We start from the raw sequence: 12,739 nt of genomic DNA, 5'->3' as shown, positions 1-12,739 counted from the left end.
CTTACTGACTTCACAAAAATGCTGGACATTGCACTTAAGCTGTCACAGATGACAGCTAAAAACTGCTTAGGTCTAAAACCTAAATTAAAAAGAGTTTCAGTATGAAACTTGAAAACTAGCCAAAGACAAACTTCATATTTTCTAACCCACCCCACAATTACAAAGGTATAACTCAGTAAGAATAAAAGCTTTGATTAGTCCCTGGAGACCAAAATGGCTTGGACTTTGTCATGCAGAGAACAAATACCTCAGTAACAACATAATGGGCTGAAATTAGGATCACCCACTTGTAGACTCACAGTAAATCTGTATCATCATCATCCATCTGGAATTAGCATCTTCAGAAGAAATTAAATAGGTAATTTTTGTGGTTGATCCTTCAACTCAGTTTGCTAAATATGTAGATAAAAATATAAATATAGACATAGATAGACATGATTGTGCTGGGAATGTCTCTGTTAATGAGTATACATTGATCTGTTTATATCAAAAACTTTCTGCAGGAACTGGGTATTTTTAAGCAGATTGGATGGAGAATTAAGAGTCTCAGAATTATTATGGGATTCCTGTAAATAGCTGGCCTGGGAGAAGAAGGATCAAGACTGTAGTAATTCCTTATTGAGGAAAGGGATGCAGCATGAAGCCAAATTTTACTGGAGAACCTAAGCCAAAGACAGCTGTTGCAAACATACCAGCAGCAGAAAATGCTTCAGCTGAGTCTGGTCCTGTTCTGGAGACCAGAAAAGTCCCTTCCTAAAACCCAGTACCCATTTCCTTCATGTTTGTGGTGTCTCTCACCTGAATTCCCCCATACTCTTTTTCCACTTATGAGTTTTCTATCTTGGCTGTGCTACATGGTATGCAAGAAATGAAAAAAAAAATTACAAACAAGGGGAAGAAAAAAGCATAATCTGGATGTAGATTCATTTTTGGGGAGCTTTTGTTTGGGTTTGGTTGGGATTTTTTTTTTTTCAGTGAGTATCATTTCTTGTGTTTCAGCATTTTTATTTTCCATTGTGGGACATTTTTTTGCCAATTTCTAATGCTGAGTTTAGGATCTCTGTTTCCAAGAACTTGGTGGGGCCCTCAGTGCCAAATGAGCGTTTTCATTTATTGCAGTCAATACCTTAGAACAAAAAGTAAGAGCAGTTGTACTGTTGATTGTAACACAAAAGAAATTTATGGCTGAGTCACTCTTAATAATCTTTGTCCATAAAACTCAGGTGAGCTGGGCACTCTGCTGATTCAGCTGAGCACTTTCAGCACCTGGATATTGTGAGATCCCATCTGCTCTGGACAAGGCACAGAAATCCTGACCCTTCCTCTGCTTTTTACCATCCCGGAGACCCATCCTGAGATGGCTCTTACCAGCACCTTTCCTAAGAACTTGAAACCAGACCCAAAGACTTTAAAACAACAACTGGAATCTAGTTCTTTTGCAACAAACAAATCTGTACTTGCAGAGATTGCCAGTGCTGGGTGCTGCTTCTGTCTAACTTTTAATGAAGAAAATAAGTTTTATATTTGTACTATCTTAATAGCATACCCCCCAATCAGTGCTGCACTGATTAATTCTAAATGTAGCAGGTCAGCAAGAGCACTCCAGTGGCTTAATTTATTTGTCAGATTAAGACTGTGTGTGTGCTGTTATGGAAGCTCCCATGTGCAGTGCCAGGTTAATGTGTTGGGCTTGACTGCAATGCTTCAGTCGATTGTTTTGTGTTTTTTTCATTTTAAATAACTCATCACTAAAAATATCAAGTTAACTTTCCCCTCCCCTCCCCTCCCTAGGCAGACTGTAATTAACATACACCACAATCCCCAAGAGGTTTCACAGCTTTAAAAAGCCACAATGTTTTTTGGTTGAAAAGTCTGGTTGGTATTCCTTCAATGTTAGTTAGAATTGGGTGGTGCCTGCTTGTATTGCAAGCTTTTTCATCTTGTTTATGAATTCTTTAGGATGGTATTCTTATAAAGCATCTGTCCTGATTTCAACTAGGAAAGAGTTAGTTTTCTTTCTTCTAGTAGGTATAGTGTTGTGTTTTGGATTGACTATCAGCTGTATCAACACCACTGCAGTACAATCACTCCAAAAATCACTAATGAATTTTGATGATAGAACCAGACAAACACAGTGGTGATGGAATCATAACTGGCTTCAGCCTGCAGCAATTCAACACTGTGTGTGTATATCAAAAGACAGGAAAGGTGATTGTGATTAACTGGGATGAACTGGAAAATGTTGGACCTGGGCAAGACATCACAGCACAGGATAAGGGGTGGACACTGTTCTGGTTTTGGCTGGGATAGAGTTAATTTTCCTCCTAATGTCTGCCCAGTGCTGTGTTTTGGATTCAGTATAAGAATAATGCTGGTAACTGCACTGGATTTGCATGGCAAGGGTTTGGTAGAGGGGAACAGAGAAATTGTGTGGTGACTATAACCCTCATTCCCTCTGCCCTTGTGATGCTGTGGGGGAGGAGGTAGAGAATTTGGGACTAAAGTTAAACCCAGGAAAAAAGCAGGGGTGGAGGGCAAGTGTTTAAAGATTTAATTTTTATTTCTCATTGTCCTATTCTCTTTGTTTGGTACCCTGCTAATTTTCCCAGGTCAAGTCTGTTCTGCCCCTGATGGCAACTGGTGAGTGGTGATCTCACTCGTTTAGTATATTCTAACTTTTTAACTTATTATTATTATTACCCTTTCTTTTTCTGTTCTATTAAACTGTATTTTTCTCATCTCATGAGTTTTCTCACTGTTACTCTTCCAATTCTTTCTCCCATTATGCTACTGGGGGAGTGAGAAAGTGGCTGCGTGGTGTTGAGTTGCTGTCTGGGATTTGACTGTGTCATCACCATAGTGCAAATTATTCCTCATTGATCTCTTACATGGAGGTGGAGGGAGAGCCTAGACACATTCTGTGCTTCAAAGTAACTGCCTGTTAAATATTGATTCATTTAAGTTAACAAGCACTTTCTTGCCAAGTTTTCTCTAAGCTCCTATGTGATTTTCACTTTTATTTAGAAGTCCATATAGAACAACTTATTTCTGTAAATGGTTTTATAAAGACATCAGAAACAGCATGCAGGAAGAAAAAAAAAAAAAAGAAGAAAAGGCACTTACACCTGCACAGCAATGCATGACTAGTTTTTCTGGTAACTGCTACAGCAATGATTGCTTCATTTGCTGCCCTTGATGCAGGGAGAATCTGTCATCTCAAAGGTTTTTTCCTGCTGATATTAATCCTCCTGAATGTATTTGCTGTGGGATATGCCATTTTGTCTTCCCTGGCAACTAAAATTTGTTCCTATGCAATGCCACAATGAATACCCCTGGGAAGATAATATTGTCTGCCTTAAAAAACAAACAAAAAAACCCCACAAAAAAACAACCCCCCCTCCCCCACCAAAACCTAAAACAAGCTGCAAGCTTCTAAAAGTAAGCCATAGCTAAACCATAACAGACGTAGAGGCTGGAATGCCCTTTCAAATAGAATATGTTCTAATGTGTATTTTCAGGATTTGTGCTACCAGGGTACTTTCAGATATAATAGGTTATGTGCATGTCTGATATCCCTTGGCAGGAGGCTTTACAGGCGTTATTAACTCAGGCTTAATTTGGGGGGCCTGAAAATGCCACCTGATTGTATTATGGAAGGGTTGACCTAAGGCACCATCTAAAGTTTAATTGCAGCCACAGTTTTTAGGGGGCTTATAGACCTGACCCAACCTTCAGGACGTTACCTGAAGCTGGTTGGGTTGGATGACCAGTTGTAAACTAACCTCCCGTTGTAACCTTCTAACCTGCTGTAACTTTCTGACCTGTTGTAACTTTCTGACCTGCTGTAACTCTCTGCTGGCAGGTGGGAAGCACTGGACTGAGATGGAATTGCAGCTGAAGAGCAGAGGGGGGAAGATCCAAGATGATTTTAGGTGAGTCTGAACAAAGAGCTCTGAGGATGAGATGAAGGAGAGCATGTTCAGAGCCCCATTTAATCTAAACTCAGGCTATAACTGATATGCTGCTAAAATCAGGCTTCAGTAGGAAACAATGATCTGTAAGATACACAAAGGTGTTTTGATCTAAACTCAGGCTATAACTGATATGCTGCTAAAATCAGGCTTCAGTAGGAAACGATCTGTAAGATACACAAAGGTGTTTTATTCAGTGTATAAAAAGTCTTGCTGCCAACACCTGTGCTTGAACTCTTCTGAGGCCAGCCCTTCTGGAGCTGCAGAGGGTTTTGTGAGAAATGAACCTGAGAATGCAAAAAATGTTGTGGCTGATGTGAAATTGTCATCTCCAGCTGCCTTTCAGAGTCCATGTTTGTGATCAAATTTGGCATCACAATACAGAGCAGGAGCTGCAGTCCTGTGTTAGAGGATTCCTGATCCCATTTTGTGTTGAAGAGCCACCAATCCTCCTCTGCTGGCTGCTTTGTCCAGGTGATAAACTAAACTTGCCCCAAACTGAGTATCCAAGGCTAAACCCTGCCCTCTGGTGCTCTGCTGTTGAAGGGGTAAAGAAAACATTAAAAATCTTTATGTACAAAATTAATGTATCCCATTTATTTCTTGTTTTTTGACATGTATCTCTGAGTATTTCCTGTGTTTGGGTTGCTTTTTGCAAGCAAGGGAAAACACTTGAGAAGTGGTAGGATGGAAGTGAGGTGGATTCCTGGACAATCATTCCAAACCTTGTGTCACAGTTTGGAAATTTTGGTGCCGTGTTGCTTCATGTGTCTGCTACAGAGCTCTCCAGAAATGTGATTTTAGGCTCTTTGACTTTTTCAGAGCTTGTGGTGGCCATGATGGGAACAGGACCCCAATGTGGGTCCCAGCCCAAGGTTTCAGCCAATGATTTGGGTTGTTCCTGCGTGTTGAAATGAGGGATGATGGATATTCCACCACAGCTTGCCTCTCACCACCCACATCTGTATCAAACCTCCCTGATCAACACAGCATCACTAGAGAGATACCACAAAAAGGGAACACAGATTGATTGCTTCTGTGCAGCTCTTACTATTTAATGTCACCTTCATCAACTTGTTTGTGTTTCTGTATACCTGACTGTGGTTTTCAAACACTGGAGTTTATTTCAACATCAAATTACCTTTTTTTTTCTTGTAAAAGATAGAGGTTTGAACAGTGGGTCTTGGAAGACAGCAAGGCAGTCTTTACACAGAGTGAACAGGGGGTTTGTTGTCCCTAACAAATGGGCAGCCAGCCACCCATTAAATACATTGCATGGATGTAGTTAAAAGGGAATATTTTGCAGAAAATTGTATAGTCTTAAAGTTTGGGGTTGAAAAGGTTTTTGAATCACTGAGTTTTTTAAACTTTCTCTTCCTTTTCAAGAACAGGAGGGTAAAGGGAGGGCAAAGACCCTTTAAGCCAGAAGGGACTGCCCAGTCAGGGGTGTGGGGGCTGATTGCCTGCTGGAGGACTGTGGCATAGAGCACTGTACACTGGAGTGACATAGATTTCTCATCCTTTACCTCGATTTCCACTCCAAGCTGACCAAACAAACAGCTAAAAACGCAATTCAGAACTCAGAGGCTGCTATATGAACTCTTCAGGAGCCTAATGCAAGTCTCCCTAAAAGCACCTGATTTCAGGGAGTGAAAGCTTACAGCTCAGCACTCTGTGAAAATGAGGAAGGTCTTTTGGGCTTGTTGTCCAGTAACTGAAGCATTCAGAAGAACTGATCTGGTTTCAAGAGTCTTGCCTTAAAACATCTTTTTACTGTTCCTTTTCATCTAAGCAAATGCTTTAGTTGCCTTGGGGATACTGCATGTCTGTGTTGCACATCCTTACGCTCAGAAGTAGTTCACACAGAACAAAAATGAAAACTAAGCCTGCCTGGGAATTTTCCATCAAAATTGACCATTGAGAAATACTGGGTTTTCATCCCAGGAAGGGCAGTGTGGATTTCATCACCCTCTCAAAATAAAAACTCAGTGGTTTTCTTAGTTTAATGGTTTTTTTTGCTGAAGAGTTTTAATGTTTTGATTTCAAAATATTGTTATCTTTTATAAAATTCTTATTTGGTGGATCCAAGTCTCCTTATCATTCTCTGATGTCCATGATCCACTAAGGAACTGCAGACTCCATACTGGGTTTTTAGTGCTTCTCCAAAAGACAGCTGTTCTGCAGCATCATAGGTGAAGAGTAACTGAGAAGTCCAAGGAAATGGACTTGGATTACTGCTCAAATGAGCAGCTCTGAGACAGCCATTCCACCTACACTTCATTTTTTTTAAAATGAGATACTGTGGATCTTAATAGTTTATTTTTTTTAATTTAATGATTTTCAATTTTTCTTTTTCTTTTTCAAAGATATTCCAAAGTAAAATATCTCCCTTCAATCTTTTCTAAAGAGAAACTTAAGTAGCATCTAGTAAACTTTTTTTTTGTAATTAGTATGACTTTGTGTGTTGTTGGGCAGCTGTCAGAGGTGACCTTAACTTTCAAAACACGTCAGTGGTGACCAGTGCTAGGGCCAGAGATGCTCTTTGAATGTGTCACTTAACTCAGGAATGACCAAAATGTTTCACTGCCTCATGGTCAGCAGGATTATGGCATCACTGCCAAAACCCCTCTCATTCACGTGCAGGTGAGCTTTAGCTGGATGGATGCCCTCCATTTTTAGTGCAGATATACCAATCTTTCATCTGCTTCACACAGCTTGCTTCTGCTGCAAAGGTGAGATTTGAATGAAATTATTTCTCTTTAATTTATTAAATGAAAAGGGCTCATGTAGCCTTAATCTAGCCTGAAGAACATTTGATGGCAGGGTTTATTGGATGATTTTTCTTATGTTTATAATCTCTATAAATTATGCAATATTTTTGTAACATGTCATGTATCATGATGTGATTTAATATCCCATATATATTCTGGTGCCTGAAAGTAATGTGGAGAGATGTCTTTGAAAGGCCATTAAGTATAAATAAATTAGAGTGAGAGCTAGAGTGGTGCTGATGAATAACATTCCTCAATAAGGAGACCTCGTAGACTAAATGGAATGAGTAAATTATTACTTAATAATGCCATGCTTAAAACAGTCCTAATAGTTACAGCATTCACCTGGGAGTGTTCATGCATCTGGCCAAAGAACTGCTTACCCGGCAGCTGCATAGCATAAAATGAAATGCAGTTCCAGAAGCAGGAGCAAACCCCAGAAATACTGAAAAGAAAAAAGCCCAAAGAACCCAAACTGTAGATGTTCACCCTGGACATGTGTTCTCTGGCCTTGTAAGCCCTGATTTCTCCACTGGGGAAGTCCAAAATTTTCAAGGGATGCAGGTTTAGTACCTCAGCAGGGGCTGTCTGGTACTCAGTGAATTCAGTGGGCAGAACATGCTCAAGTGCTGCTGGGGTCACTCCTGCTTTCCAGAGTTTTGCTGAGTCCACACCACTCCCCGAAGCACAGCTGCAGTAGGAGATGCTCTGGTCTGCAGGTATCACTTGGCCATAGTTAGAAGAAAATTTGAGAGAGCCCTGTGTGTGCTGGTGGGCTTTTACCCATAGTGCTGAGAGCTCCTGTGAGCCTGCTCTGTGTTGCTGTCATGAGAAGAACTCTAACAATCAAACCAAGATCTGCACTAACTCTGTCCACTTGAGTGGATTCAAAAAGCTCAGCCAGGCTCCTGGCTATGACTAAACCATCTAATTATAGCCTTCCCGTGCTGTGCTTTTTGCATTCGTTCCTGATCCATCACTGCATTGATTTTTGGAATTGTGTTCTTTAGCACTCCATGGTCTCAATTTTCACATCCTCCTTATCTTCCATGCTCTCCACTTCTCTGCCCTCACTGCATGTTGACTGCTCGTCTTTCTGTTTTCCTTAAACCAGACTTTCCACCACATTTCTCTTCTGAGGTGGAGAGCAAGGTGAACCTTGGTGGTTTTTGGAGTTTTTTGAACTCTGTACAAGTGCCAGTTCACATTTCAGTTTCTGTGTCCCTGTACTGTGGCTTTGACCTGTACAAAACAGATGTGCTTTCCTGGTTACATCATGATAAATGATGTTCAAAATTTCTGAGTGGTGAGGTGTTGGACTAATCTCAGGCAGATCCCTACTGAAAATATTGGAGAAGGAAATCAGCAGGATTGTGTCTTTGCCATGTTATTGAGAAAACCTCAAAACCCCTGGAGTTCAGAGAGCAGTGTTACCATGCCCCAGACAGGTCAAATTTAGATCAAAACAGGTTCCTGGGAAGAACTTAAAACATTAAGAAATATTTCAAAGGTTTTCATCTAAATTTGACCTGGAACTTGAAACTAGTAGCATGTAGCAGTCTTGGCAGTCCTGTGTTTTTTCTTTGAGTTTTGTGACACTGGATATTTCTTCAAAAGACTCAGTTGTTGGAGTCAGGATAACTATGTAAAACTGGATTTCAGTTTTGATTTTCACTCAGCTTTACAGAGTTCATCTGCAGAGTATGAATTTGAAGAACTCAAAAAGTCTTCCACACAATATTAAATTTTGTGGCATAACTTTGGCTTTAAATTTTTGTTTTGTTTTTGTCTTATGTCATGATTGCATGGATTTCCTTGCATTCATTTTGCATAGCTTTAGCTCAACTCCAAAGACAGATTACTAAATGTTCCCAAAAAGTATGACTGAGATTCTTTTTTAATACTCTTCTCAGCCAAGCTTATGTATAATCCTTTTCAAAGTGTAAAATGCCAAGGGATGTTTATATGCTACAGCTTATATGACAGTATATTGTTGTTTCTTCACACTTCACTAAGCAGTCTACGAATACTAATCTACAAATCACTTACTTTTCTCACAGGCACTGGAAAACTCTGTGCTGTTTGTGGCATTGTCTGTTCTTTTCTAGATATATAAGCCACTCCAGTTTAAAAAACTACAGGCTGTGATGGTTTCACTGTTGGTTTTCTGCAGAAGTTAGGGGCCTTCACTGAAACAAGGGCCAAAGTGATGGTGGACACTGTAGGCTTGCCCAGGTATGTCCTGCCTTAGGGAAGTTGGAAGTAGATAGGCAGAAGTGAGGTCTCTGAAAGATGAGAAAGATGGTATTGTTTTTTTTCTCCCAGGATCATGTAAAGAGATCTTTTCAGAGTTTGAAATGGAATCAATTTCTCCCAAATTTCAAAGGCTGCACTTCCGCCATGCATTCAGTGGCTTCCTTTCAAGACCTAATAAACATCAACATGCTTGCTCCCATTTTTGAAAGCAAGATCCTTTTTCTGTGAATGTTCCCTCAAATCTCAGTTGGAAATTGCTCTTTGCTATAAAGAAGGCAAGTTCAGAGACATAAGGTTTGTTTTGGTTTTAGGTGAGAATGGAGGTGCCCATGATGGGACAGGCATTAAGTAGAAAAGTGGGAGAGACCAGGAGACTTTCCTCGTGTCTCTCTTGCCAGGGAATAAGACAAAATGTGCCCTATGGTAAAAATACACTCCCTGCCTGCTCTGACTGGTTACAGAATGGAGAGGGGCCTTCTGCTCAGAAATGAGGAATGGAGTGGTATCTTCTGCTTTGCTTCACAACAAAACTGAGAAACCCAGTGTGACAACACTCCCATGATCCATCTGTATAATGCAAAATATTTTTTGTGCAAGAAAGAGAGAAAAGAGTACAGATTTTTCATGTGCTCCATATAGTGGCCAGAAGGGTTTGCCATGGATTTGAAATCTCCTTGGGCAGTTTTGCTTGCCTACTTTTTTCCCCCCATGTTTCTTTTGCTCAGTTGTACAGTCACAAATAATCCAGGGTCTTCTGCATGTCTCTGTGCAACAATCATGCTGAGAGAGTATAATGATGCCAGACCCCATCAAATATGCAACTCTAAGTCTATAATTTGATTTATTAACAGGCCTTTTCCTTGGGAAGGTATGAAGGCCAAAGCACTTGAACGGAGCAGTCAGAGTAGGAAACTTCAAATCTTAGTGTAAAAAAGTAAAAAGCCATCACAGATCTGTAGCAGGGAATAGTGATAATGTGGGGTTTGGGGCTGAGCATGCTTGTAGAGCAGCCAGCACTCACTGCCCACAGAGATTGGTGGGACACTTGTCCCTGAGGGGCACTCATTGGCAGCACTGAGCTGAGGAGGAGCTGACACTGCAGGATTCAGGAGCAGAGTGTGGCCATTACAACAGGACAGCTGCCTGAGGAGGAGAGACTGACCCTGACAAGGTGCTTCGTGCCCAGAGGGACTTGTTTCTCTGATAAAACCAGTCCTTAGATGGCCACTCTTAAAACCAGCGTGCTCTCTGACAGGGAGGGATGTTTGACCACACAGGGTGGCACTGCATCCTCTCTCCTGCCTCTGAGCTGAAACCAAGTACCTCTAACTAAATTTAACTTTTAGCTACACTTTCTTCCGCTGTCAGCCTCCATGGTGGGGTTCTTACATTTATTTTAGCCACAGGGCTAGAAGGTGCAGCCAGTGCAAGGTGGGCTATTTGCCCTTCAGAAAAGAGGGAGCTGAGCTCCTCTAAAGCAGCACAAGCTCTGGGGCAGGACAAGCAAATATTTCTGTTCTTTCTGCAGCATCCAAAAAGTGTTTTATTTATTTAAAGGTTTTTAAGTATGCTGTAGGAACTTAAAAATACTTGAAACAATCTATTTGGATAGATTAATCCTAAGACAAAAGAAACCCTGATTTGATAAGATGAAGTGTGGATCCTTTTAGCCTTGGCTATCCACATCTTATTACTCAAACACACAGTATGTTGGGTTTTTTGTTTGTTTGTTTGTTTTCTTTTGCTACTCTGAGAACTGAGTTTTGCCATTTTTTTTGTTCCAATAAAAGAGGAGGTGGTGTTTGGCCTCATGGGCTGAAATGGAGAGGTGGACTGGGGATAGGAAGACTATCCCAATAATGATATCCCAAACATATTTTATGTTTGTGTTTTGCTGTTTTTTTTTTTTTTTTTCAAAAATCCTACAAACTTAAAGCACCAATTTTTTACCAGCAAAGCAGAGCTGCTTGTTCAGCTCTTATTTCACCAAGACGAAAAACAACAAAAAAGGCAAAACCTAAACCCTGAACTCTAGCACACCTGGAGAGGGAATTGCTCAAAAAAGTGGGACCTAAATCCTTCAGGAAACACCTGCCCAGCATTTCTTTCACTGCATAGAGCTGGACTCCCTACCCCGAGCTGGGTCAAACCCCAGCTCTGTGGCATCTTTAACGCGATTTCCCTCTGCCCACGCCGGGCGTGGGGGATTCAATAAAATGATGCCGAAGGAGTGCGCGGTGCCGGGGCGAGGCCGGGACCCGGGGCGGGGAGCGTCCCGCGGGCGAGCCGTGCCGTGCCGAGCCAAGCCGGGCTCGCCCTCCCCGCTGCCGCGGCGGCCTCGGAGCGCGGGGGGCGGGCAGAGCCGGGCTCGCCTCGCCTCTGCTTTGGAGGGCGGGGGAGGAAAGCGGTGCCGGGGCCGGGGGGGTGTTTGGGGTTTTGTTTTGGAGCCGGGAAGCCGGGAGCGCCGCCAGCGCGCAGACCCCGGCGGACGGGGGCAGAGTCGCCGTGCGGGGTGACAATCCCGGTGCAGGTGACAATCCCGGCGCGGGGTGACAATCCCGGCTCGGGCACAGCCCGTCCTGCCCTGCCTGCTGCCATCCTCCCTCCGAAGCTCCTCGGAGAGTCTCTCCCGAAGCCCAACTTTCCGGCCCCAGCATGAACCAGACGGCCGGGGTGAGCAACCACGTCCGCTGCTCCAGCAAGGGCTCCAAGGTAAGAGCGGCCGCTCGCTGGGGCGGCGGGGATGCCCCGTCCCCGTCCTCTGCTCCTGGTCCCCAGACCTACAGCTGAGTGTGTCCTCCCGGCGCTGGGAAGCATCCCTGCGCTCCTCGCTTGCCCCCCATCACTTGGCCAAGTTCAGCATCTCTGCCCGGCTCCCGCGGCTCCGGGGTGTGGAGCCGCGTCCCGCGGGGCGCTGGGGCAGGGATGGCTCTGGATGGCTCCGTCCCTCTGAGCAGGGGTCACTCCTTCGGGCTGAGACCCGGGCGGGTGCTGGACCGGGCATTCAGGGTGCTGCGGCCTCTCAGCATCAAGTGCTGGCACGGTCGGGACTCGTGCACCTGCTCCAAACGGGATAAAATGCTTTGGAGGTAAGGGTTTGTGGAGTGAAACGTGGGACCGGGTACTTCTTTAGCCACCGCTTTAACTTCTTGCCACAGCATGTTTGCATAGCCAGCATGAGAAATAAATAACTGAGAGAAAACATGTTATTGTGCACTCTGCTGAATTCAGTAGAAATTCTGGATGCTCATACCTGATCCAGGTCAAATTTGTATTAATATTTTTTAGGTAGTGATGAACATAGCCCTTGCATCTACAAAACTACTTTATGTTTCAGAGTATCAGTGCTGTAAAGCCAGATGCATGTGTCCTCTTGCAGACAATTCTGTTGATGTTGTTCTTCTGCAACTCTTTGAAGTGTTTCTCTGTGTTTATGTTTCTCTGTTATGGTGGGCACACTACCGTCCCCAAGATTTCATGTGCTTTTTGGGGCTGGTATTTGGTAGAGAGATATGATTCTATAATACCTAATGGAATGCACCTTAAACAAGTGCAAAATTTACATTTCACCACACATGCTGCTGTGCTTTTTTTTTTTTTTTTTTTATCTCAATACTGGTGTCCTGTTCCATCCTCTAGACTTGGTGTTGTGGTGTTGTTTGAGATGCTGGTGCTGCAGCTCACCTGGTTGTATACTTAATCTGTAGTTAGTGTAGACCTGACCCTTCAAACTCTTAGGCA

The 12,739-nt window shown here is 42.9% G+C and overlaps 1 protein-coding gene across 1 annotated transcript in view; it reads left to right on the top strand.

Moving 5' to 3' along the window:
- Positions 1–11,496: 11,496 nt before the first annotated feature.
- The window catches only part of DPP6 (dipeptidyl peptidase like 6), a 537,867-nt gene continuing 536,624 nt past the window's right edge, over positions 11,497–12,739 (top strand). The window contains exon 1 of the mRNA XM_039712329.1: positions 11,497–11,710. Within this exon, the coding sequence (XP_039568263.1) occupies positions 11,654–11,710 (57 nt within the window). The 5' untranslated portion in view covers positions 11,497–11,653. The remainder of the gene's footprint in view (positions 11,711–12,739) is intronic.

The sequence above is a fragment of the Passer montanus genome, unplaced genomic scaffold (assembly GCF_014805655.1).
Source record: "Passer montanus isolate IOZ18808 unplaced genomic scaffold, ASM1480565v1 scaffold10, whole genome shotgun sequence".
NCBI classification, from domain to species: Eukaryota; Metazoa; Chordata; class Aves; order Passeriformes; family Passeridae; genus Passer; species Passer montanus.
This window is presented reverse-complemented; position numbering and strand designations above follow the sequence as displayed.